Source organism: Emys orbicularis, chromosome 4 (genome assembly GCF_028017835.1).
Source record: "Emys orbicularis isolate rEmyOrb1 chromosome 4, rEmyOrb1.hap1, whole genome shotgun sequence".
NCBI lineage: Eukaryota > Metazoa > Chordata > Testudines > Emydidae > Emys > Emys orbicularis.
In genome coordinates, this window is record NC_088686.1 from 83,801,593 (window position 1) to 83,827,993 (window position 26,401).

Consider the following 26,401-nt stretch of genomic DNA (forward strand, 5'->3'; position numbering starts at 1 on the left):
ATGCTGGATTCAGTGCAGGATGATGCTGTCAACACACACATCACAAAAGCACAAAGGATGTTCTGCTGTGATTGTTTCTCCACTCAATGAGCAAGTGGCTCTCCAGCTCATTAAGACTGAGCATCGCTGCTCTAGAGGGCAAGGATTTCTTCTTCAACAGCATTGGATGTCTTTTCACCTGAAAGGGTCACTGCACTCCTCGGGTGGTTAATTGTAACTTCCAGAAAGTTATTCCCTGCAGGTTAGAAAATGAAATGGCTGAGCCCTGGCTATGAAGAGAGGCATCATTACAGTTTGGTAGCACATATGAAGTCAGAGATTGAAGAATTTATTTCACGCAAGGATCTTTTATCCTTCACTAAAATTGAAAGTGTTCAGATTTCACTTATCTCCAAAGGTGTCCAGAACGACTCTGATCTTTCTTGCCCTGGCAGACAGACATTTCATTAGTACCATTCTCATGAAAGCACTGGGAGCCAGGATCCCAGAATGACACTGGTATGGTTAAAAACACAGGGACGCAAGTCAGAGCTACATGGAAAGGATGGCTGAAATTAAAAGGAACAGAAATATTTGTTGTGTGGGACAAAAATATAGTCCAGAACCAGAACATATTTGCTCCTGTAAAGTTTCCTTTCATTCAAGTGTCCACCAAGGCCTATTTCTTGAGAGCAATTGGTGAGCTAGATTTTTATTTCTTCTGAAGATGACTAGAGTACTGACCAAATTTAGATAAATTGGATTTAACCCTCTGTTACTTATTTAGACAGATAGGAACCTACAGAGTCTATCAGATTGCTTCAGCCAGATACCAGAGAGAGGGAAAATGAACAAAACAGGAAAACCTAATGAAGATGATGGAAACAAGAAATGTAAAGGAAGCAGACTTCTGGGATCATCACATACAAAGCAATTGGTTAAACGGAATACCAACTGCAGCTGCAAGTTACTCTGAAGAAGCAATGAACGTTAAAGATAGATGTTTCCGCAAACTGAGAATAATGAGGCCCGTGCAATGCTGGTCTGCAGTCTAGGAGGGACAAGGTTTGCAATTTTTAATCTGCTTAGGGAGGCATGGATATTTTAATGTCATTTACCCATGAAAATCCTTGAGTACCAAACAATATAAGTATCTGCTACATTGTAACATTCTAGGAATTGTCATCTGGACTAGAATGAAAAATAAAAAACCATAAATGATTTTAAAATTTATTTTAAATCAATTTTAAGACTGATTTTTTTAACATCAATTTGGGGCAAAGGTTTGGGTCCGCTCTTATTTTGTCCAAATAGTTTTGAACATCCCTAGTTAAGAAAAATGACAAATCTGAATCAAAACCTTGGATCTGAACACTTTTAGGAAACTGCAACCTGGGTCCACTTCTGCTTAAGAAAAATCAAATGATGGCAAATGGTAATAGCTGAAAGGTTTTAGGATTATGTGCAGGTATCATTTATGCAATGAAACAGGAAATTGGACAGCAATGTCAACAGAAGGGACAAAAGCTTCATTCAAAGTGTGTTTTTTTACAAATTTGCTGCAGAGGAAATTAATCTGAATTGACTTCACAATCTATATAGTTTCTTTTTCCCTGTTAAAAATATTTTCTTTATTCCTATAATTACAGTTCATGCATAAGAAACATTAATGAATGGTGAATAAGAAAAACAGTTATTGAAAAGTTGAAGAAGCTTCAGCAAAACACAGGAACATTAAAGTACTCTATATATTCCATAACTGGCCAGGTAAATCAAGAGAAAGGGAAGGGACAGAAAAATTAACAGTAGCTATCTAATGGGAAGAGGATGAGGAGGAATAGGAAAGTGAGTGAAAGTGAAATGGGAAAGGAAGATGAAAGGGAAAGGCAACCAGGCCACACCTTAGCTGTGTTCACTATTAATGAATTGTTTCCCTCTACAAGTTGCATAATGACACTTTCCCTTGAACCCACCCTGTTAACCATTCATATTCCCAATATGGCAACTTCATCTAGTAGGTGGAGGCCTGGAATGTGAGTCAGGAGACTTGGGCTCTGTTCCTGACCGACACTGAGTCGCCATGTCACTTCACCTCTCTGTAATCACAATGTTCCCATTGGCAAATGATGGCTATTAATGCTTACCCATCTGGGTAAAGTGCTTTGAGATCTGCAGATGAAAAGCCCTAAACATTATTATCATTACATTCACAAAAAGGATATCAGGGTTCTATTCAATTACAGGTCACATTCTAAGCATCCCCATGTGCCTGGAAATATCTCACTGCTGAATGGGAATACACTGAAGGAACATACTTAGCACATCTACCCACACATGCCACACCCTATTGATTTAAAGGCACCCATCCAATAACACAAAAATACTCCATAGAAATCCAGTAGCAAGAATGCATTTCCCATTGGGGTCCACTCAGTCAGCAGCTCCCCAAAGTGAAACATATACCCGTCTCCAAAAACAATGTTATAAAAGGCACTTGACTGTAATTTATTCTGCATCTGAGGCAATTTTAATATTTACAAAACCAGACATTAATGGTGTAGTTCAGTGGTTCTCAACCTTTCCAGACTACTGTAAACCTTTCAGGAGTCTGAAGCCCGAGCCCTGCCACCCAGGGCTGAAGCATGTAACTTAGTTTAACAGGGCCCCCTGTAGCATGGGGCCATAGACAATTGCCCTGCTTTCCACCCGCTAACGTCAGCCTGCACTTGCAACCCCCTCCCCCACCCCAAACCCATCCCACAACCTTCCCAGGTTGAGAAACACTGATCTAGATGAGGTGTGTGTACCCCTGGAAGACCTCTGCATACCCACCAGGGGTACACACACCTCTGGTTGAGAACCACTGGTGTAGTTGACTACTACTGTTTAATATTCTTTTCCAAGTCAGCTGTCAGCCTGCACAGTGGTATCCTCTTATATACCCATCGTAAGCTGCTCTTCGAACAGCTTTATTTGCAACAACAGAGATGGAAGTTTTACCACAGCCTGATATTATTTTTGCAAACACACAGCACAGTGTTTCAGTGTGCAACAGTGGTTTGGTAGTGCATGGGGTTCCAATGATCACAGAGATTCCAAGCCTACTGAGATGAGCTCAGTCATGAGTAAAAAAAAAAACCAACCTATATACTTTCCAGCTGTGGATATATTAAAAATTCAGGTCTTCCCTGTGATTTTTACTTCGAATTGGTGTGATTGCTTCAGCTTCAGTGTGAATAATTAAATGACACCTGCCTTTTAACTTGTTTTGATCCCATCTTTTTTCCTTTGTGACACAGTGGATAAAGGATGTTGTACACAAATAAGTTGCATTGCATTGTACAACATAACTGGGGTTGTAATGCAGGCTGACTGGAAAACCCCAGAGATATGATTTGCATCTCTTGGGTGCATAAGAGAGTTCAATTCCCTTGTTAATACTACCCACAGACTCTAAATACTGATGCAGACATCATTAGAAGGGAAACCAAGTCATGGAACTACACATCAACCAAATGCATTGGAATTAGCTGGAGTTTCAATTTGAGAGAGAAGCTCCTCTAAGAAACCCCCTTCTCTGTGTCATTTCTTGTTACTCTTCTCTGATTCATTCATATGTGGAAATTCCCCTTTCATGCTTTGGGTGGGGTCAGCTCCAGCAGGCACAGGAAAATCACAGCCAGCTGTTACTGTTATAGCTGATACCACTGCAGGGGAGACCGTTTGTGGTTTGAAGGGTAAGGAACTGACAAGCACTTAGATTTGACACTCACTGCTTTGCTACTGAGATTGTAACAACAGCCACGGTAGCCATTATAAATTACATACCAACTTAATGGCGGGGGTAAGGCTTTCTTTGCAGGGATTATTGCTTCTTTATGAGTGACAGGCAATTGTGATTTAACAGCCCAGTGAAGTGCTGGATTTGCCTGAGAAATGATTATCAATTACACCAAAAAGATTGGTGATGTCAATTGCCAGTAATCCATAAAGAATGGCCTGAAAACCACCAAATTTATTAGGGAAGAAGGATGGTTTTGTGATTAAAGGCAAAAAATTAGTGGACAGGAGACTGAGTTATACCAGGTACTAATGATGGCCCCTTTTAAAACAGGGAGCTAGTGATGAAAAACTCCATATCTCTCCAATTCCTGTTAATAATCCAACCCTGACTTTTGACTTTCAAGATGAAATTTAAACTTCAGTGGATCTAGAGTGACCAGATAGCAACTGTGAAAAAACGGGACAGGGGTGGAGGGTAATAGGCGCCTATATAAGAAAAATTCCCCCAAAACGGGACTGTCCCTTTAAAAACGGGACATCTGGTCACTCTAAATGGATCTACTACATGAATTCTAGTGTTAAAATAGACACGAGTATCTCGGCTCTCTATGAGCTGAGGGGTAAAAACATTATCTACTATCTGTTCTTGTTTACTAACTGGAGTTAAGAGATTTGTAGCACTTATATCTGAACTATTTTTCAGACCGGCAGCACTGAGCTTTGAGAATTGTAGGCTATTGCTGCCATTAAAGGCACTATATAGATAATGTGACTGCTTGATCAAGGCCACAATAAGGAACTCCACTGTTTCTTGTATCCAATCCAAACTTTTACTGGTATTGATTTGTCGGGCCAATGCACTGTTGCATTCTTTTTAAATTTAGGAAAGAATATTACAGTGGGCAGTGCCTGTTCCATTATTATCCTCTCTGTCAAATTACATTACACAGTAGGTAATTATGCAAATTCAATTATGGACATGTATAAAGCAATTAAAATGGATGTCTAGGTTAAATATAGATAGATAGATAGATAGATAGATAGATAGATAGATAGATAGATAGATAGATAGATAGATAGATAGATAGATAGATAGATAGATAGATAGATAGAAACGCAAGTGTTTAAGGTATAGATTTCCTTTACCCAATTCTTACTCTGTATTTTGAAAGGATCATTCACTCTCACAGCCAGAAACACCGAATATACAAGAGTACAGTAGTTGGAATGGAAAAGGGCTGCTAAAAAACTGTCAGAATCCCCCAGAGTCCTTGTCCCTGTAGATTCCATCTTTTTCAAAACCATGGGCATCACTTCTCTGCTGACGATTACTTTTCCCCACATCTGTTTAGTCTGCCTCTTTCTCTGATGTTTCCTGAAGCTTAATATGTTCAAAACTAAACTATGTTTCCATCAAACCATCTCTTTTCTGGCAACACTACCATTTTCTTCTACCTAATTTTTGCCTATGAATCTGCTCATATCCAGACCTTCACCAAATCCTCTACAGCAGGGGTTGCCAACCTGAGCCTGAGAAGGAGCCAGAATTTATCAATGTACATTGCCAAAGAGCCACAGTAATACATCAGCAGCCCCCCCATCAGCTCCCCCCCCACCAGCTCCCCCCCCCACTCCCAGCACCTCCCGCCCACCGGCAGCTCCACTGATCAGCGCCTTCCCCTCACAGGGCCTGTGGCAGAGCCAGGGGTTGAGCAGTGAACACCCCGAGGCCCATTGGAAAGTTGGAGCTTGTAGCTCCAGCCCCGGAGTCCATGCCTATACAAGGAGCCGCATATTAACTTCTGAAGAGCCACATGTGGCTCCGGAGCCACAGGTTGGCCACCTCTGCTCTACAGCGTCTACAACGAGGGCCGGCTCCAGCATTTGTGCCGCCCCAAGCAAAAAAAAAAAAAAAAAAAAGCCGCCATCGCGATCGGCCGCAGCAATTGGGAAAAAAAACAAAAACAAAAAGCCGCGATCGGCGGCGGCAGTTCAGCGGCAGGTCCTTCGCTCCTAGAGGGAGTGAGGGACCTGCCGCCCCCGAATTGCCGCAGGTGCCGCCCCTCTCCCTTGGCCGCCCCAAGCACCTGCTTGTTAAGCTGGTGCCTGGAGCCGGCCCTGTCTACAACATGTATTTCTTTCTCTTTAACCCTACTGTCAAATCTGTAGACTATGCTCTAGCTATAACCCAGCTGTATTACTGCAACCTCTCTTCTCTCTGGACTCTACTTCTCATCCCTCTTATTTTACTGCTTTTCTGACCATTTCTACCTCCGCACTAGTTTCCTCTATTCTTCCCATATAAATAAATGTCAGACTTCTCTTCTCATTCAGAGAGCTCCATATCTCCACCCTATCTCTCGGTCCATAGTCACCTTTTACAATACTCCTTACATGTCATCCAAGCGTCCCTCTTGACTACTCCCTTCATCCCCATTTCACCTTCTTGGTGTCTTCCATGCTTCCCTTTACATTTGAAACATCTTTGCAATTATCCAAGTAAGGACAACAACCCACTTCCCTTTGCTCCTTGAAAATAGACCTGAGAACCGATCTTTTCCACAAAGCAATCTCGCTGGAATGGCTGCTTGCTGGTCTACACCTTATTGTTCTGTATGGTCTCTAAACTCTTCTGCACAAGGATTCTGAGCATTGTTTGGCACACAGTAACTACTGAAGAACGCTGTGTCCATTTGTGGTGCAATATAAATAGCAGCAGCAACAATAATAATAATAATGTTTCAAATCCAGGTCCTTAAGAGTGCAGGGCATAGTTCCACAGAGGAGGACATATCTCAGATATGGTTCTGATCCTTCACTTAATCTTAGCTGAAATGATGAGTTGCTTCAACAACACTACACGCAACAACACACAATGTGTGTAAGAGAGCTTAGCTTAAAGGGTTTTCAGCACTGTGATGCCATCCTCTCCCACCCCCAGGCATCCTCATTTAAGCCTCACTCCCGTTCCATCGGTACATCCCCAACTGTGGTCTGTTGGCTTGGCACAGAGAGTCTAAGGGCAGGTTTGTACCCTTTCCATTAAACGACAATGGCAGCTCAAGACAATCTTTATTAAAATCTAGTTACTGAGAGCTTTGGGAGAATAGCCAAGGTATACAATGTTACATCCTTCCTGAAATAAACTAGCACAAAGGGCTTGTTTGAATTGTTTTATGTACAGGTTTGAATAAGAGATATATAGCCTAAAAGGCAGGTAGGATCCCTTTCTCTCTTTGACTGATTGATAAATTATAGTATCCCTTTCTTTTCACCTCCTCTTGTGGTGCAACTTTGGCCACCACTTCTATGCAGACGGGCACTCTGCTTCTGTCTCTCAATGACATTCCCAGCCCTCCTTTTTCTTTGCATCTTAGATCTCTGGTACCGCTCCATCTTCTTCCAGTTTAGGGTCAAATTCTGTCACCAGTCACACTTATGCTACCCAACTAGATGCAAAGAGTTTGGAGGCCATTGGCTTATATAGGTTTTGTGGTGGGGGTGGAGGGAGTCTCCAGATAGGATGTCCTCTTCCCTACCTCCTGGGCTCGAGAACTTGGGGTCTAATCTGAAGACAGCAATCGGTGTCCATTGATCCTGATCTTTCCGTTAGCTACCGTATTTGCAGGCCCTGTGCCTTGACTCTAAGAGCTTGTCTACACTTAAGAGTTGACACAGATTATGGTAATTTAAAGTGCAACAGCTTTTCCTGAATAACTCCATGTGCAGACACTGTTGTTCCACAATAAAAATATCCATTCATGGAGTTAATCGGGATTTCTTAAGCAGGAAAAACTTTGTTTAAACAAGTCCTAACTCTGCTTAAATATTAATCATTGCCATCATCACTTCCCAACTGAATGAGTGAAACCTACCCAGCCTGCAACTGAGAGCTGGTAAGCAAACTAGAGTGTCAGAGATCGGTTTGAACCAAAATTTCAGATTCAAACATTTCCAAACTTTAGAAGAATTCAAAATTGGGACCAAATCTGAATTTTGCACTTCAGGCCCTTTCTTTTAAATATGTTCCAAATATAACTGCTAGTATTTTGTGATGCACTGTAAGAAGGACGCTATAAAAAAAATCGGCTGTAGTTTTAAAATCATTAATGACTACAAAGGCAGGTTGGAATGCACTGCATACCAAGTAAAATATACTATAGCTATAAACTAATACCCTGCTAAGCCTCTAAAGAAACTTTCCTGTGCGACATACGTGAAGCTTGACATGTTTTTCCTAACTGCACTGAGGACTAGATTATGGGGTTTTCTTCTCTCTCTCTCTCACACAGCAAAAGTGTTATCCCCAGAGTAAGTGCAGATTGTGTTTATTTGGCCTGGTCTACACTACGACTTTAATTCGGATTTAGCTGCTTTAATTCGAATTAACGCTTGACCCGTCCTCACAACGAAGCCATTTAATTCGAATTAAAGAGCCCTTTAATTCGATTTCTGTACTCCTCCTCGACGAGAGGAGTAGCGTCAAAATCGGTATTGTTAATCCGAATTAAGGTTAGTGTGGCCGCAATTCGATGTTATTGGCAATTAGATGTTATTGGCTACCCACAATGCAACGCTCTGGAAATCGATGCTACTACGGTAGCTTGGACGCACACCGCCGAATTAATGGTGCCTAGTGTGGCCGAATACATTCGAATTTATAAAATCGGTTTCCTAAATTCGAATTATATAAATTCGGATTAATCCTGTAGTGTAGACATACCCTTTATGGCACTTTTGGCAGTTCATAGAAGGATAAATTAATTGAGCAAAGGATAACCAAATCATCTTAATCATTAGACATTATATACACATGCTAAGTCAAAGTCAAAGTTCTAGCCACACCTCAGATATACCTCAGACAACACTCCAGGACTTCTACCTGAGCCTAAATGAATTATCCAAGTATTTGATTTTAGTATGAAATGTACACTTAGTATAACAGGAAAAATATTTCAGAATATAATGCATAAGGCTTCTCCAGCTATCACTGATGTGTCTGGAATTGTTCATTCTGACACACTCATTCACAGATTTGCACAACTGGAGCCATTTATTGGTGCTCGAGTAAACAAGAGGTAAACATAAAAGCACTGAGGTGACGGTCTATGACAAATGGATTTTGTTAGATTCCCAAGAACTAGCTAGTAGAAAACCAAGGTGGAAGGATAATCATTTCCCTCCAAACCAACTCAAGGCAATTTCTGTTACAATGGGACTCTGTTAAAGGCACAGCTATTTCCCCCAAACACCGTGTGCCTGCACCACATCAAATTTTAAGGTCATTTTGTCTTCCTGGGCATCTGATTTTCAGATTTTTAAAAATTGTGTGCTTTTATTTCTGAAAGAAGTTATTTATTCTGGTATTGGTAGTCACAGTATAAAAGTATAGAAAGCGGCTTGCTCATCTCCATCAAACTCCTTTGTTTGCTCCAAAACCTCACCAGTTAACCCCAAAAGAAAGCTTTAGAGATAGGTCAGAAAAATGCACCATTGCCATAAAACCCCTTCGAGATTTCAGTCACAGTTCATAGCAGTTACGTTTCTTTTCAGCATGCCTGTCCTAGTTTTTGCATCCCAACCCTGTATTCATTAGCCTTTAGTTCAGCTTGTGTGAACCTAATAATACAGCTATTGTATGCCAGGAGGGTTGGGTTCCCCCCCCACCAACTGTCTGTTTTACAACATTGGTATAGCAAAATAAACAAATAACAGCAGTTTCTACAGTTTAATTTACAACAGCTCTGCTGAAAATCAGTTGCCTATTGTACTTCAATTCTTAGTTTAAACTTAACTTTGATGATCTACAGTTAACTTCTCAAGTATTTGTAGCTGTGCTTAACATACACTCTTTTTTCTTGCATGTAAAAAGAAAACAGCACAAGTATAATTTGGTATGATTTTCACTGGAAAATAACTTATAGATAATAAAACTTTACTCAAAAATGCGCTAGTGTGACAAGCAGGCTGCTAGCTGGCTGGCTGGATAGCAGCTGCAGACTGAAGCATAACTTATTAGCAAACATTAGACTTTTCATTCATACACTACTTACGTATCTCTGCTAGACAAAGCTGCAGCAAGCATAATCCAAAAGTTGCACACAACAAGAACTTGCTCATTGTTTCTTCAGAGTTACTTTGCCAAAACTAAGGAGATCCTTGAAGGGTGCACAAATCAAAAAAGCCTAGTTCAGCCTGCAATCAATGTGCTCTGAAGTTTGCTGCAGTTTTTATTCGGATTCTAAAGAAATTGAAGCAGTGACATAACAGGGAGGGGGAGCTGAACCAAAAGTCACACCCATGAAACAAAACTAGACAGAGCAAGGGGAGGGGATGAGGGGAAGCTACTGAGTAAGCAGCTCCAGCAGGGTTTTAAAGAGGCACCAAAACGTTTACTCATGAGTGTAATATTACTGCTTCTCAGGGCCGCCCAGAGGGGGGGCAAGTGGGGCAATTTGCCCCAGGCCCCGGGCCCTGCAGGGGCCCCCACGAGAATATAGTATTCTATAGAATTGCAACTTTTTTTTATAGAAGGGGCCCCCGAAATTGTTTTGCCCCAGGCCCCCTGAATCCTCTGGGCGGCCCTGCTGCTGCTGCTTCATTGGAAAGTTTCTGCAACATCTCACAAGTTAGCTGACTGACTTATCAGCATCCACTCCCTTAGCCTGTTTAAAAACCTCTTTATTATAAGAGGCAGGAGAACATAAAATATCTGAGTTTTAGAAAACCACCAAAGCATCTACAACTCTCAGAACATTTCTAAATGACATTTTTCTCTTTCCATTTTCTCTCCCTCATTTTCCAGTGAATTTAGCACTGGTGAAAAAGCACTAGAGTGACAGCACAGGGGTATGGTGTCCAGGTGAAGCACAGGTAGATTAGATTTCCTTCACACTTACCTTCTGCCAACATGCTTCTGTTCTGAACTGGAGAGACCACCACTGCAGTAAGTATGAGGGTACAGCTCAGTCTCCATGGCCCATTCAATTCGTGGCCTCTCTGCAGACATCGCCAACAAGAGAGGTAAATAGTGCCAGTTATAATGGTGGGTTGTTTTGTGTCAGAGACATCAGACACTCACTGGGAGCTGGGTTGAAACCAATGATTCCTTATTTTTATGGCGTAAGGGGGAAAGACTATTACCAAAAGACAATGGAAGAGTCAGTGAAAGTATGACACTTTCTATTTTCTATATGTGCATATACTCATTGCAGTGTGGGGTTTTATGTTAATTTAATGAGGTTGAAAGGTGCCAATGAATGTTTATGCAAGGGAGGGTACAACGTGGGCACTGAAAGTGTAAGCTACCACCATCCTGCCCTGTCCTGTTCATGCAGCACAGTCCATCCATACCTCCATCTCCCATCTGATGTCAGTTATAGTGGCGGCTCACATGAAGTAAACATCACTTTACTCAGCACTGGGCAGATACCACAATGCCCATTACACATCAACCTTTAACAACGAGGAGATGGCAATGGCTTTCAGTCACTATTGATAATATTTAGTCCTGCCTTGAGCGTAGGGGACTGGACTAGAAGACCTCCCGGGGGTCCCTTCCTGTCCTACGATTCTATGATTGATCAGGGCTAGATTTCAGTGAGCAACCTAGAGATTAAAGTTTCTGTATCATTTTACTATTGATACTGTTGAACCATCTGTTCCACACATTAAAGATCTTTTATATACATTTTTAGTTTTGCATAAGATAAACAATGGAAAAGTACAGAGCACAGGTTCTCCCAGCCACGGACACTAAATCTTTACAGAACAAAGGAAATTTCAGGACTTGCACTTTTGAATGCGATTTGGGAAACAACACACTGCGTTTCAGGATGTGCCTGTAAAACTTAGCAGGAGACCCAGTGCTTTCACATACAGGGGAACAGCAAGTTCTCAATTGGCAAATAGAGGAGGGTTCAAGGACACTCTTAAATAGTCTCCAAAGGAAAGTGATGGAAGGTCCCAATCTGGGGCACCTTTCAAACTAGATTGGACAAATCCCTAGGAAATGTATTATAAAGCACTGGATTAGGCCAGGATGGTGAGAGACAATGAATGAACTGGATCATCTAATAGGTCTTTCCATTATCTAATTCCATTATATGAAACAGAAAATCCAGAGTGAAGTTAGGTTCTGGGAGTATTTACAAAGCAGACATAGTGAATCTACTGAGAGCAGTGACTGCTTTTGTAAACATTTCTAATAAATCATACTAAAAGATGGCTGGCTGCCCCTTCCTCAGCTAGCCCCAATTTTAGCAACAGCTCTAGAATATCTAATGGGACATGGTCAAAGTGGAAGCCTTTCCTCATATCGTGCAGAGTTTTATTTCTTATGTATCTTACAACTTCAAAGTTACACTTTAAACATATTTCACTGTGTGTATATATTGATTTCTCTTTGTTGAGGCATGTTTTCTAATCTTTTAATCATTCCCGTGGCTCTTCTCTGAGCACTCTCCAATTTATCAACATCCTCTTTGAATGGGGACACCAGAACTGGTCACAGTATTCCAGCAGTGGTTGCACTAGTATCAAATAAAATAACCTCTCTACTCCTTATTGTTTCAAAAGAAAATGTGTATTGTTCAAAGGCTTATAGCCTATTGTGGGTGTATTATATCCTGTATTTCTCCACTTGCAAAGCTAGACTGCCTTTGGACTATGGGCCAGATTATCAAAGGTTTAGGTGTTCTAGGATGCATATAGACACCTAGTGGGATTTTCAAAAATCTGGCCCTATGTGTCTAATTGGCTTCACTCATTGGAAGGAAAACATATAACTAATGTTGTAAAAACTCTAAAAAACTACATGAAACAGCTGTTTTTATACATAAAACATCACTGTTTTAAGGCCCAACCAGTGTTAGAAACAAAAAGCCAGCTCTTCAGCTGATGTAAATTGGAGCGTTCCATTGACTTCATAGAAACTATGGCAATTTACAGTGGTTGAGGATCTTTCTCAAAAGCCTTTTCCCTCTGGAAATGGGAATTCTTGGCTTTCTATTGGAATAAAGCTTCCACTTCTAGCCTCTATGGGTCCCAAGACAACAGATCATAAACCTGTCACTCATCTAGGACTGAATATTTTCTGTCCTGCACCTCATAATAGTGTAATTTTGGGGAAAATTCCACACTGGCATGGGGTTTGGTTGGAAAATATTTCTTTGGTAGATTGTTGTATGGGACTGTACAGGGATTTGGAATGTTATAAGTAGTCCAGGTGCATAGATGGATTAGTGCATAGTTCAAGAGAGGCAGTCAGAGGTACATGATAAATGCAATTTATCACATGGATGTCACCTAATGTGATAAACGGCAGAGCCAGGTGATAAATTGCATTTAGTATGTACTTTTTTCCACCTCACCTGCCCTCTGCCCACTAATTCATCTCCCTGGGACTTATTCTAACATTCCAAACTATTAAGCAGCTTCAAACAGTTGCTTTTAAACAATACCTGACACAAAACTATTTCCTTCTTTTCCACCCAAATGTGGAATTTCTCCCCCAAAAATACATTGGCCTGAGGCGTAGGTTGATCACAATTTAGCTCAGATTTAGGGTCCACAATGCTAGAGGACTAGAAAAGGGAGCTTTATGACATCGGAGAAAGGAGTTGCCTACCGTTTTAGTGGAACATGCAGCACTTGTGTTTAACCTGAGACAGCACCATGACATAGGCACATAAAAACCCTGGGCCAGATCCTCAGCTGATGTAAATCAGTACAATGCCATTGACTTTGATGGCGCTTCACTGATTTATCAGAATTGAGGATTTGGTCCCACGGAAGTATTAGGTACCAAAAGGATATTTCTATAGGCAAATATTAGAGGTTTCTAAAATATATTTCTTAGAATTTTTTTACTCCCTCTGTCCTCTGTACAGTTGGATTCATGGCACTAAAAGAACTTGGCTACAAAGACAGAAAAACATCAAAAATAACACAACTAAAAATGTTAAACTCTCTCAAACTTTTCTAAAATGATTTTTCTGTAAAACATCTGGAATATGGTATAGAATAAAAAAGGGTATCAAGTACTATAGAAGTTTTACCATTCATTCAAGTACCTGAATAACTCATTCTTTGTTTCATCATTCATAGTAATGTAGCCATCACCAATTCATGCTGATAAAACCATTATTATGGATTCTGGATATATTTTTGACCTCCAGTGAAACTGTGTATGTGACTTACAGCAGTATAAAAAAAGGATATTTGCACTGGGATCCTCTTATAGAGTGAAATTCTGGTCCCATTGTAGTCAATGGCAAAACTCCCATTGACTTCAATGGGGTCAGGATTTTACCGTGGTATTTGTGTTATATGCATATAAAGATGTATACCGTAATGTGTATATTAGAGTTTGTCAAAAAAATTCAGTCAAAGTGGACTTTATTTATGGGAAATAATTTCCCCATGAAACAAATGTTTGCAACAAAAAATTTCCTGTCTGTTAAAAAAAAAAAAGAGAGAGATTTTGTTGAAAAGAATGAAAGCCAAAAAATTTTCAATTTTAACATAAAATTTTCCACTTAGCACCAAAACCTAAAAATATTTCAAAGAAAAAATATTTGTTGACATTTTTGTGGGAATAAAAATAATTTCCCAACCACACACACACACACACAGTGTAGATGCACAATAGAACCCTCTTTGAGTGATCCCGAATACAGTGAAACTTTATTCAAAGTAGAAAAACAACATTGTTTAAGTGGGTTGCAGTGCCCAATTTGTAACTGAACCTTAGCTTACAGTAAGATGTCCTGTGATTCAGAGTAAGATGGTTTCATTTTCAAAACCTTTTTTTACCCTTACCTATAATCACAGAGGGGTATTTTTTAATCTGTTTTGCTCCTCTGTTCCCACTCTGAACTCTTGTTTGCTAAATTTCAGCCTAGCTTTAATGGTCATGGCTAATCCTGAAACAAGTTTTGTAATGGAAATGGTCCTAAAGTTTCATTGTAGCAAACCCTGCTGAAGTGCACCTTTCCTTGGGCTCCAGGAGCTGACAGGGAGGGGATAACAGAGTCTGGGCTGAATTAGAGAAGCTGCTTTTTTGGCTTGAGGGCAAAGCACTCCCTTTGGAAGCTGGGCACCCAATTCTACTCCCATCAACCTTTTGTTCCCAGATGTAATTTACAGCCCATGTCCTGCTCAGAATTAGGAAGATGAACAATGCCCCCCCCCCCCAGTTGTTTACTTCTAAAAAGAAAAGCAACCCAGAATGGTACCTTCATGTTCAGCCTCCTCAGCTCTCAGTCTGCGTTGCTGCTTTGCCTCAGTTCTCCCAACCACGAGTTGGAACAGAGCAAAGACCACAATGGCCTCAGATATTCAAATGTATTGTCAAGGACACTTTACAAACGCCCGTCTACTTTAGAACACGTGCCTCCACCAGTTTCCTTAAGTTTAATGTTTAATCAAAGCATTTGGTCCCTGGCCAGCCCATATAGCCTGCAGCACTGCACAGAGAAGTAGTCAGATTGCCCATCCCCCTTTATAATCTCCCCAGCATCTACCACTTCCTACATGTGTGTTTGAGACAGGGGTGCATAGTGGGAGATCCACACAGAGCACACAAGAGATGCAGTCACAAGCCAGATGTGTGTGCTAGCATGCAGCAGAGGCATATTGAATGCATTAGTTATTAACCGAGCCAACATTATGTGGAGTTTGGGGGGGAGGGGAGGAATAAGCTCTCTCTGTAGGTGGTTGGAATCATTCCCTCTGCCACCTCAGGAAAGCCTGACGTGGAGTAATGAGAACCTGAAAATGTATGTCTCAGTGTATAAGCTGCCACAATCCTCTTGTCACTCTTTCCTTTCCAGCTTAGTAATAGGTGGAACATGTACATATGGGTCTCTCTCTCTCAATGTGTCTTATTCTGTCCCTCTTCTCTCTCTCCTTCCCTCCGTGCCTTTACTTCCCTTTCTATTCCTCTCCTCTGAGACCCTCCTCTCTCCCTCATCCACAGTCTCTCCAGCCCTCGCCCATTTACCTCCCCTTCTTTCTTCCCCCGCATCTCATACTCTTTCCCTGATCCCAGACCTCTCTGTCCTGTCTCTCATCTCATCTACCCTTCCTCCTTTGTACACTGTGTATTTGAATGGTTGGGCCAAACTTACGCAGTCCTAGCACAACGTGTGAGCCAAACAAATGCACACATTCCTGCTGCATGGGTAAAACTCTACATTTGCATATGCAAAATGTTAGCTGCATGTGCAAATGGGTGTTTTTTGTCCTCGGTTGCCCAGTATGGGCCTGATCCAAAGCCTTTGGAAGTCAAGGGGAGTCTTTCCATTGATTTAAATGGGATTTGGATCAGGCCAGATGTTCATCCAGGTTTTGGGGCAAATGTGTGGTTTTGTCCAGTCACATGCATTGTGTGTGGCTCATCTGTTGCATGAACATTTTTCTCTGTCTGTGGGAATAGGGGTGGCATTGCATGGTCAGATTCACAGCCTGTGATAAATACTAAATATGTTACTACTTTAAAAAAGCAGAAGCCAAAATCATGTTGGATTCATCTGTGTGACAGTTACTCTTTGCACAGTAACATGCTGGATGTGCGCTGCCCCTGTTACTGATAGAGCAACATTTATGTTGTATACCAAACACAAACATGCAGGAATTAATTTTCAAGTATTTCCTTTCCATTAACAAACAACTTGTTAAACCATACATAGTCTGTATATAAACAGGCACAATAGCAGTTTGGCTGCCAACCTGTATCTAACCATCAGTACGTGACCCCAGTGCAGAGTAAATATGAATGAAAAGCATGATATTTATAGAGACCATAATAGGCATGTGTTTGTTTTCAGTGACTAAGGTAATAGCAGGTTCCATGCGGGAATTGGGACGGAAGGTGCAGGCGTGTGCATTGCATGTGACAGATAGCATATGGGGGGAGCATAGTCATAGACTACCGGTTTGGAAGAGTTATGTTTTACCAAGTAAATTAGTGTGAGGAAATATGCCTGCCTTCTTGCGTTAAGTCTGGTTCTCCTCTGAGAATAATAATAATCCCTAGCTCTTATATAGCACTTTTCCTCAGGGGAGATCTCAGTGCTTTACAAAGGAGAGCAGTATCATTATCCTTGTTTTACAGATGGGGCAACAGATGAAGGAGATGAAGTAATTTGCGTGTGGTCACCCAGCAGGCCAGCAGCACTGGGTCTCCTGAGTCTTAATCCATTTTGCTATCCACTATCCGAGTGCATTGCTGCGTCTTCCTCACCAGAACAGCTTCTTCTGCATTTTCAGAGTCAGATCTGCTGACTCTAGTGACAATAGGGTTTTCCTGATTTTTATTCCTATTAGCCCTGCAGAGTTAACACAGCTAAGATTTAGTGAGCTGGATTCTATTCCTTCCTGTGGAACAATGAGAGATTTAATCATTTACACCTCTGAAAACCCACTGAGGGCAATGGGACTGCACTGGTGTCTCCAAAAGCCCAGCTAGAAGGCAGTGAGCCTCCAGAGATGTTGACGGGGGCCCATCCGTTATTATTGGAGATGATGCACAAAATGGAAAGAACCCAACCTGGTTCTTATAGCCAAGTCTGAGTTTGCAAATTGCAATGATGACAGTGAGAAAATCATCTTTTTATTTGTAATCTGCGCTCATTTGATGCGGAAATTGCTGGGAGAAAATAAACGTGGTTGATGAGTGAAGTTTTTTCACTGTGTAATCAGACAAAACTGCATAATTGTGGACGTCTCTAAAGACAGTTAAATTGGGTGGGTGGGCAGAAAAACAAGGGACATGAAATTATGCGAGTGGAGGGAATTTCCACAGTTTTGCACATAATTTTGCAGACAGAAATAGGTGGAGGGGTCAGGGAGAGTTGAATGCTATCATAAGACGGTGAACTAATCTTAGAAACAGGAATTGCCACATCAGAACACATCAATGATCTCTCTAGTCCAAGGTCCTGCCTTAAACAATAGCCAGTGCCAGATACTTCAGAAAGAGAAGAAAACACTCATAATGCACCTCATTGTGCAATATGATACCATGATGGGAAAGAGTTCAACCACATACTATACCTCATTCACTTTCAATGCACCATTATAGTAAGTGTCCTTCTCAAGGGCCAATAGAAGCTGAAGCTTATATTTTACCTGTCTTGTTGTTTTCTTAGTTCTCTGGGACAGCAGAACTCTTTTAAAATTTAGTTTGAATTTGAAGGGCAAGTTCCAGATCTACAATGGACTGCACAAGAATAGGAGCCAGGATTGCTGGAGTTCCAGTTTCTGCTTTGGCATCAACTCTCTGCATGGCCTTGGATAAGTCAGTCTCAGGTCCCCTCCTGTAAACAGGGATAATAATTATAGCAGAGCAACAAGTGAAAATATTTCCTATGAATATTAATTTAAATTTGAAAATGCATCTCTAGTCAATTGTGGATGCAACCTTTAGGTTTGCTTTTTACAGACATTTGAGCTTACAGGCATTCAGCACATATACACACAGAAAGGAAACACTATGATCCAACAACCATCAAGTGAATTTCATTTTTTATTGAGTTGTAAAAAACAAACAAACAAAAAAAAACCCCTGTTGGTTAATTATGTAAATCATCCAATCAGGGAACAAAAACAGTATCATGTGACCTAGATAGCTAAGCAATACAACATGGGGAACAGGGATGGTTGCATATCCCCCCTTTTTTTTTTCCAACCCACTACTTGTGAGCTATTAGCATGGAGGAAAATATTTGCTAAGAAATTTACAAATGAATAATGGGTGCCTGAAAAATTTACAATCTGCTTATGAATATTTCATTTGCAGAAAAAGAGGTGGAACGTGGCGATTAATAAGTTACTGTTATTTGTTCGACTTTAATAATGCTACTTACCTATTGTAAGTATTTCATTGAGGTGTGGGGAGGATTAAATAGTTCAGGTTTGTACAGCATTTTGAACTATAGCAGTCACTATCTTTTAGAAAACCTCTCTCCCTACCTGGAGGAAGACGTTAGAATAAAGACCTTTATACATACAAAAAGATTAAGCTGGCATATTGTACTCCACCCAGACTGCTTTATTTAACCATGTTGCCACCCTGATTGCTTTATGTAATTACTGTATGAATTTAACGAAAAGTCTCCCTGAGGGGAAAAAAACAGTCCTCTTAGTCTATCAGTTCTGGTGCTACAATGAACTCTATATGCCATAGTTCTGATAATGGAAGATGCTCTCTAAAAGCATGAAAAACAGACCATACAAAATGGATTAAGGACCCCGGAACAAAACAGGATAGGGTTAAACCACTTATTCATACGGCCCTTTCTGAGAGAGGAGGCGAGTCATCGTTTGGCACTAGTTAGCTACAGTTAGCAGCACTGCCTAGTGCCCACAAGCCCATCTCAGCCAGGAAGCCAAGAGCTAGCCACACAGCTTCAAAATATGGACATTGTGCAGCAAATTCTGTTAGCAGGAGTCCAGTGATATTCTATAACTGCCTTGGCAGAACACATGGAAAGCGTGACAGTGCAGGAATGAACTCCCCCCAAGGGTACAAAATCCCACATGACAGATGGCATGCCTTAACCCTTTGGCTGTCATTTAGGTGAGAAGCAGGGTGGGATGAGTTTTAAGATGGTGGGAAGAGAAACTTTCAGGAAGTCAGTGGAGTTGGTACAAGTGCCTGTAACATGCATCCAGAAACACAATTATGCTGTGGCTATTCCAGCTTATCCAGGTTTCAAGCCAGTGAATTCCATTCTTACTATCAGGTATTCCAGGTAGCCATTGTGCTATATTTTCTTTCCATTTTACCTATTTTACAGTGCCATGTACATCTAAAGAAATAAGAATAATATAGGTTTGTTCATCCTAAAGGATCCCAGACTCTGTGTAAAGCGAGATTACTCATCTACTACTGACATGCAGCCACATCTAGCGTGGAGTGTGGTAGGTACTTGACACAACACTGTTTTAGGGGGAGAAGCAAAGAATAACTTCTGCAATTGTTAGTACAAGATACAGTTTTATAGTCTGTATGCAATTACGTGAGTTGGAATGTGGCCAAGACTCTAGGTTAACAAACACACCCACCCTTGTGCAAAATGGAAGAGGACTTCTAATGATCACGGCCTAGACTTCTCACTTAAACACCCCTCCTCCATTAGTACATTATCCTTTCCAATGTACTGAGCCATTGGATCAGTTCTAATGAAGGAGGAAGACAGACACTTTCTAAGTGCTAAGCATTCCATCCCTGAGCATTTAAGTATGTGAATAGTCCAAATACATGCTTAAGTGGCTTGCTGGGTTGGGGTTAGAGTCGTTGGTGATCCCTCAGAGTTCAATGATAATGGTCTTCTAATAAAATGATAGCTGGTTATTTCTGGTGGACCCGCAGCTGATTAATGAGACCTATCTGGGATCCACAGACCTTGTCACAGTTGGGGCAGAGTGAACAGCAACTTGCAGAATCAAGTCCTGAGTCCCAAATACCATTCCCTGAATTACCAGTGGCTTTCCAGGGAGGTCTTCCATTGAAGTGTGGACCAGGCCTGTCTCTGCTTCATTTATAAGACCTGACAAGATCACAGCTTGAGTTGGTATAACTTCAGCCTATTCAGTACTGGATTTTGGCTTTGCCATGTGCTAAGCAATGAGAAATGTTTTTTGTTTCTTTCCCCAAGGCTGTGAGGGGATTTTTTAGAGACTCATAGAAAGGAAAAATCTAGGTTGATCATCAGGAAGATCTTCCTACCATGAGGTCAATTAAATTGTGGGACAGCCTCTCAATGCACTAGAAAACATACTTCAGGGAATAACGCTACACCTACAGAAGTATGGACAAGATGATCTAATAGGTCTTTCCAGCTGTAATGTCTGTGATGCTATGATTCACTTAAGAGTATGCCACACCTCAGATGCCACCAGAGCTGAAACCTGTCAAACCTGAGCAGTAATTGCACCAGCTCTTCCAAGCTCTTACCACAGACAATGAGGATTTCCAGTCTCACAGTGTTGAGGCTGAAATACAATGAAAGCAATTAGAATATAGCCCAGCTGAATCTGAAGGCTTGTCTACACTTGAAAGTTAATTCAGATTAAGGTAGGGTATGAATTTAAAGTTCAATAGCTGGACTTGACCAACTCTATGTGTGGTCACTCTTTAATTTAAAAAGGTCCTGTTTAATTTAATCGGAGTAGGTTAAGCTAAATAGGAACAAGGCACTCTTTTCCCCAGAATAAGAGTTTTCCCACATTGAGTTGGTCAGGACCAGCTGATCAGGAACATCATTATGTCTAGACAAGTACTGAGGCTGCCTGTAGTTTGCTCCATGCATCTGAAGAAGTGAGGCTTTTTTACCCACGAAAGCTTATGCCCAAATAAATCCGTTAGTCTTTAAGGTGCCACCGGACTCCTTGTTATTTTTGTGGATACAGACTAACATGGCTACCCCGATACTTGTAGTTTGCTTGTTTTCCTTGGAAGGATTGATGGGCCACTTAGGTCCTTGGGAAAAGAGGACTTTGCTTTTATCCTGCCTAGCCTCTGAAATGGACACCTGTCACACCATTTACCATCTCATGGACATGGCATCCTTCACATTCCTCCAGATTTTGTTTTATGGTCTCTGAAGAGCCAGGGGTTATTGGCATTTGGCCAAGTACTAGGGGGGAAATGAAGAATATTTGAAACATGCATTTACTGGATTTGCTATTGATGCTCTTTCTTCTTTTTTGTGCTCAAAAATGGGAAAGTGAATTGCTAATTGAACCATACCCTCCTTTCTTCAATCCCTTTCCCTTAACGGGCTGACACTATACAGGCACCGGCTTCCAATTTTCCCCGGGGGTGTTCAACCCCTGCTCAGCTCCAGGCCCCACTCCCACTCCACCCCTTCCCCCAAGGCTCCGCCCTCCACCAAGCCTCTTCCTGTCCTCTCCCCCAAGTGCACCCCATTCCTGCTCCTCCTGCTCCCTCCCAGTGCCTACTGCACGCTGCGGAACTGCTGACCTGAGGAGTTGATCGGCAGGGTCACCAGCAGACGGGAGGCCCTTGGGAGAGGGTTGGGGGGGGAACTTGGCTGCCGGTGGGTGCTAAGAACCCGCTGATTTTTTTCCATGGGTGCTCCAGCCCTGGAGTACCCACGGAGTCGGCGCCTATGTGACAGTATACGCAGAGTTGTGCCATGCAATTAGCACCTTGCTGGATCAGGCACTTTGACAAACATTTTCCACTTTCTAGCCATACACTGATTCAGTGCTTGGTTGTAACAAGACTAAGAGAAAGCAGCAGGTCTGGAGTCTGTCTGAAGCCTCCCATTTATCCACAGGCCTTGTAAAGAACAGAAGCTGGCATAAAACAGATTCTCATACCACAGTATGTTCAATCAAAGGCATGCAGTCGTCCCTAGCCTCAGTACATCTCACTGTCACACTAACTTCACATTTTCTTCATTACTCTCAGTGCAGACAGCACATTTCGGGAGCAAAGGCCAAACTTTTCTGATGCCATGCATATGCTGGGTAACAATTTTGGAGCCTGAAGTCACATGGGTGGGATGATATATTTCCTAAAACATTTCATAGAAGAACATGCCACAGGATTTAAAAAACTTTAATCCAATACATCAGAAATGCTGTGGTCCTCCATTTCCAAATATTAAGACTATGAAAATTTCTTTCTTGCTGGCAGTATTTTAATGGGACCAAAGAATCTTTCGGTGCCTCCCTATGCTGACAAACTCAGATTGACTATACAATGCCCCCTCCTCTATTTTCTCCCTTGTTAGAAATGTTGGTGTACAGGAAGGACCATTGCTAGGTATGGAGACATACCTAGCCTGCTCTCTGCTTCTCAAAACTTAATTCTAGGTAGACAAGGGTAATCCCTTACAATGCCGGTGCTTTGCAGATTGCCCTTCAAATGAATGCTGAGAATGCCTATCTATGTTCAAGCTTTCTAAGGCTTAGTCATGCCACACTGTATACAGCATTTTTTTGGCCTCCCACCCTTGAAATGTGAAAACTTGGGGCCCTGTTCTTCTTTCACAGGATAAAAGTAATTCCCATTGACCTTGGGAAGAGATATTCCTTTCCAGTGATAGGAAAAATAGACTCCTTGATGCGGGCTCAGTGTAAAAAGAGTGGGGGGAAATGACATACTATTCTTGGCTAACATGAACTACGGAAGCACACACAATGCATGCATTTCAGTCAGGTTAGCTAACACCGCTGTTTCTAGAAGGGCTGATACATGAGTGATTGGGTATGAATAACCCTTGATGTATGAGTAATTGTGAGTGTTTGTATGAGAGAAAATATGTATTCAAACATTCAAATGAGTATCTTTCTCCCAGGTTTGAGGATAATTCTGGTCAGAATATAACAGGTCTGCAACCCTAAGACTGATTTTGTAAAGAATTCAGGTTTCAGAGTGCAACAAAGGAGCTCAAGCTACAATATTAAGATCTAGAAATGGACCTACTCAACATTTGGGGTATACAAACCCAGGATTTTGCTTTGGCCCCATTATAGAGATGGTCATAACGTTCGGATCCCAATAAGAACATAAGAATGGCCATACTGGGTCAGACCAAAGGTCCAACTAGCCCAGAATCCTGCCTTCCAATAGTGGCCAATGGCAGGTTCTTCAGAGGGAATAAACAGAACAGGTAATCATCAAGTAATCCATCCCCTGTTGCCCATCCAGCTTCTGGCAAACAGGCTAGGGACACCATCTCTTCCCATCCTGGCTAACAGCCATTGATGGACCTATCCTCCATGAACTTATCTTGTTCTTTTTTTAACCCTGTTATAGTCTTGGCCTTCACAACAGCCTCTGGCAAGGAGTTCCACAGGTTGGCTGTGCATTGTGTGAAGAAATACTTCCTTTTGTTTGTTTGTTTGTTTTAAACCTGCTGCCTACTCATTTCATCGGGTGACCCAGGGCCGGCCCACAACATTTTGGCACCTGAGGTGGGGAGCTCAAATGACGCCCCCATGTCCTCTCGCTTGGGCCAAAACTTTTGAAAGGTCTCAATTCTGCCTTCTTCATGTTCTACTCCTCTCATGGTACTGCTCTGCTACCTACCCCAATAAAGGAGAACTAACAACTTAAAATGCCTTGTTCCAAAATTTTTAAGTAACACTTAACTTTCAAATGCCTAAACAGCAAATGTAACTTTTCTTATCTGCATAGTAAACACTGGCATTTTTATCTGTTTGAATAATCAAAGTGGTGCTTTCCGTGCCTTCTTGGTTGCAAAGATTTGAACTGCTTCCTGATGAAGGTCCACAGTCTGGGCCAGCTAATGCTCTGTTGAGATGGTTGCAAGGCTGACCAGCCTCTCCTATGTCATTGTGGACCATAGATGTGTTTTTTAATTAACTTCAGCTTGGAGAAGCTGTGTTCTCCACTGGCAACTGTTACAGGAAGTGTTAGAAGTATGCGCAGAGCAACAAAAGCATTTGGAAAGAGGGTGGTCATCTTATTTGTGCACATATATTCCAGAACAGCCTTTGGAGTTGATCCTGCTGAAATGCATCTTGAAAGGGCTTTCAGTTCATCACCTAAATCACTCTCATCAATATTATGCATGTCATCGTGTATCAACACTGTCTCTAGTGCCCTGCATTGCTGGTGTAGGTCTTCTTCAGGTATAGTGAGGAGTTTTGGAATATCATACAACATCCCAAATATACTGCTGTGTTCCTTGAGCTGCATGAAACGTTCTTCAACTGACTGTATTGCACAATCTAGCACCTGGTTAAAGAATTCAACTTTGAATTGTTGTTTGGGGTCTCTTATGGGATTATCCCGTGCCTTTTTAAGAAGCACATTTGTCATACCAGGTCCTGTAGTATCATCAATGTCAATAAATTCTAGAAAATGCTCTCTGACAGTCACCATTGCAGGGACATTTTTACTAGGTTCTGTTGTTGTTACAAAACGCACCATTAAAGTCATTCGTTCCGTATGGCTGATGTCAGGTGTGCAGTCCAGAATAACAGAGTAATATCTTGCTGACTTCAGATCTGCCACAATCTTCTGTATGACTTTTGTTGCCAGTAACTGTATGATCTCATTTTGAATTGTTTTTCCAAGGTAGTGGTGTGTGTACATTTCTTGGGTGGTGACTCTTCTTAGATGCTCCTGGAGTACAGCACCAAATTCAGCCATGAGCTCCACAATGTTAAGGAAGTTTCCATTGTTTGGCACATACAGCTGATCTGAAGTGCCACGCAGTGCTAGGTTTTGGGTAGCAAGCATTCTCACAATGGCAACGAGCCTTTTCAGAACATTTTGCCAGTAAAGAGACTCTGATGCAATCTTCTCTTGATGCTGATCATCTATGGTGGCCTTTAACCTTAGTCTCATCTCAAGCTCTTTCCACCTATGGAATGCTCTCTGGTGATTTGCTGCCTTCTCATGGCATGCCAGCTTTCTAGCCAGATTTTTCCAGTCCTTTGTTCCTGTAGAACCTAATGTGGCTGGAACATTAGACTGGAAGAATTTGCAACCAAAACAGTATGCGGCATTCTGGGTTTTTGAGTACATAAGCCATAGCCTCTCCACTTTGTCACCATTGGGGATTTCACACCAGTAATGTGTTGGATGGAAACTTCTATTTTCATTGTCTTTGGGGAACATGAAGTTTTTCACTTGCTTGGTCCATGCAGTACAAGGAAGTCCCTCAGGCTACTGTTCAAGTGGGTCCACAGTCCTGGATCATCTAGACTTAAGGAACTAAACTCAGCAGCAGCTGTTTCTTGCGCCTCCACCACACTCTTCTCTGATCTACACTTTTCTTCAGGAATGTGCATGGTTACATCCATTTGAGATGGAGATATGGATGCTGCAGTAGCTGCCAGGTCACCTGCACTCTGACTAACTGGAAAATCAGGCATTTCCTCCCCATTCACATCCTCACTGGGGCCGGAGGGCTCACCATGAGCATTTGTGTTTATGTATTTCAGGAAAGCTCCTTCCTGATTAGATAGAAAAGCTTCCTTTGCTTTCTTTCTTTTTCTGAATGCTGCCCCAGAGGGGCATTTTCTTCTTTCACTCATGACTGCTGTTCTGTGCCAGCTATAGTGACTCTCAACACTCAAATGAAGGGGACAAATAAGCAGGCCAGTAGCAGGGCCTGAGTGAGGGAAGATATCAGCGTCTTAAGGCCTAACTGGCTCCTACTACTTCAGTTGACTGCCTGTTCTTCTCAAGTGGGTTCAGGGAAGCAGCAGGAAACAGGAAGCTCCCTGAGAAGCTGGTGTTAATCAGTCCAGGCTCCTGGGGGTGCTAGGAAGGTACATAAGAGGCTCCTCCTCCTCTCTCTCCCTGCAGCTCCTGCTGCTTTCTGTTATCCCCTCTCATCTTTTCTTCTGCCTGCCTGTTCTGTCTCTTGTGCCCTCCTTCCTCCAGCACAGCACTCCACTATCTCTGTGTATCTAGAGCAGAGAGAATACATATGCACCAGCAGCAGACACAATTTTCTACACTCTGGGTCCTAGTGGCGCCCCCCCAGTCTGGCACCTGAGGTGGCCGCCTCAGTTCGCCTCATGGTAAGGCCAGCCCTGGGTTAACCCCTGGTTCTTGTGTTATGTGAAGGGGGTAAATAATGCTTCCTTATTCATTTTTTCTACACCATTCATGATTTTA

At 41.8% G+C, this 26,401-nt stretch overlaps 1 protein-coding gene across 1 annotated transcript in view; it reads right to left on the reverse strand.

Moving 5' to 3' along the window:
* CD44 (CD44 molecule (IN blood group)) overlaps nt 1-26,401 on the reverse strand; it is a 152,641-nt gene that overhangs the window by 81,956 nt on the left and 44,284 nt on the right. The window contains exons 2-3 of the mRNA XM_065403321.1: nt 21,319-21,407; nt 10,662-10,761 (exon numbers count right to left, since the gene is read on the reverse strand). Of these exons, the coding sequence (XP_065259393.1) occupies nt 10,662-10,761; nt 21,319-21,407 (189 nt within the window). The remainder of the gene's footprint in view (nt 1-10,661; nt 10,762-21,318; nt 21,408-26,401) is intronic.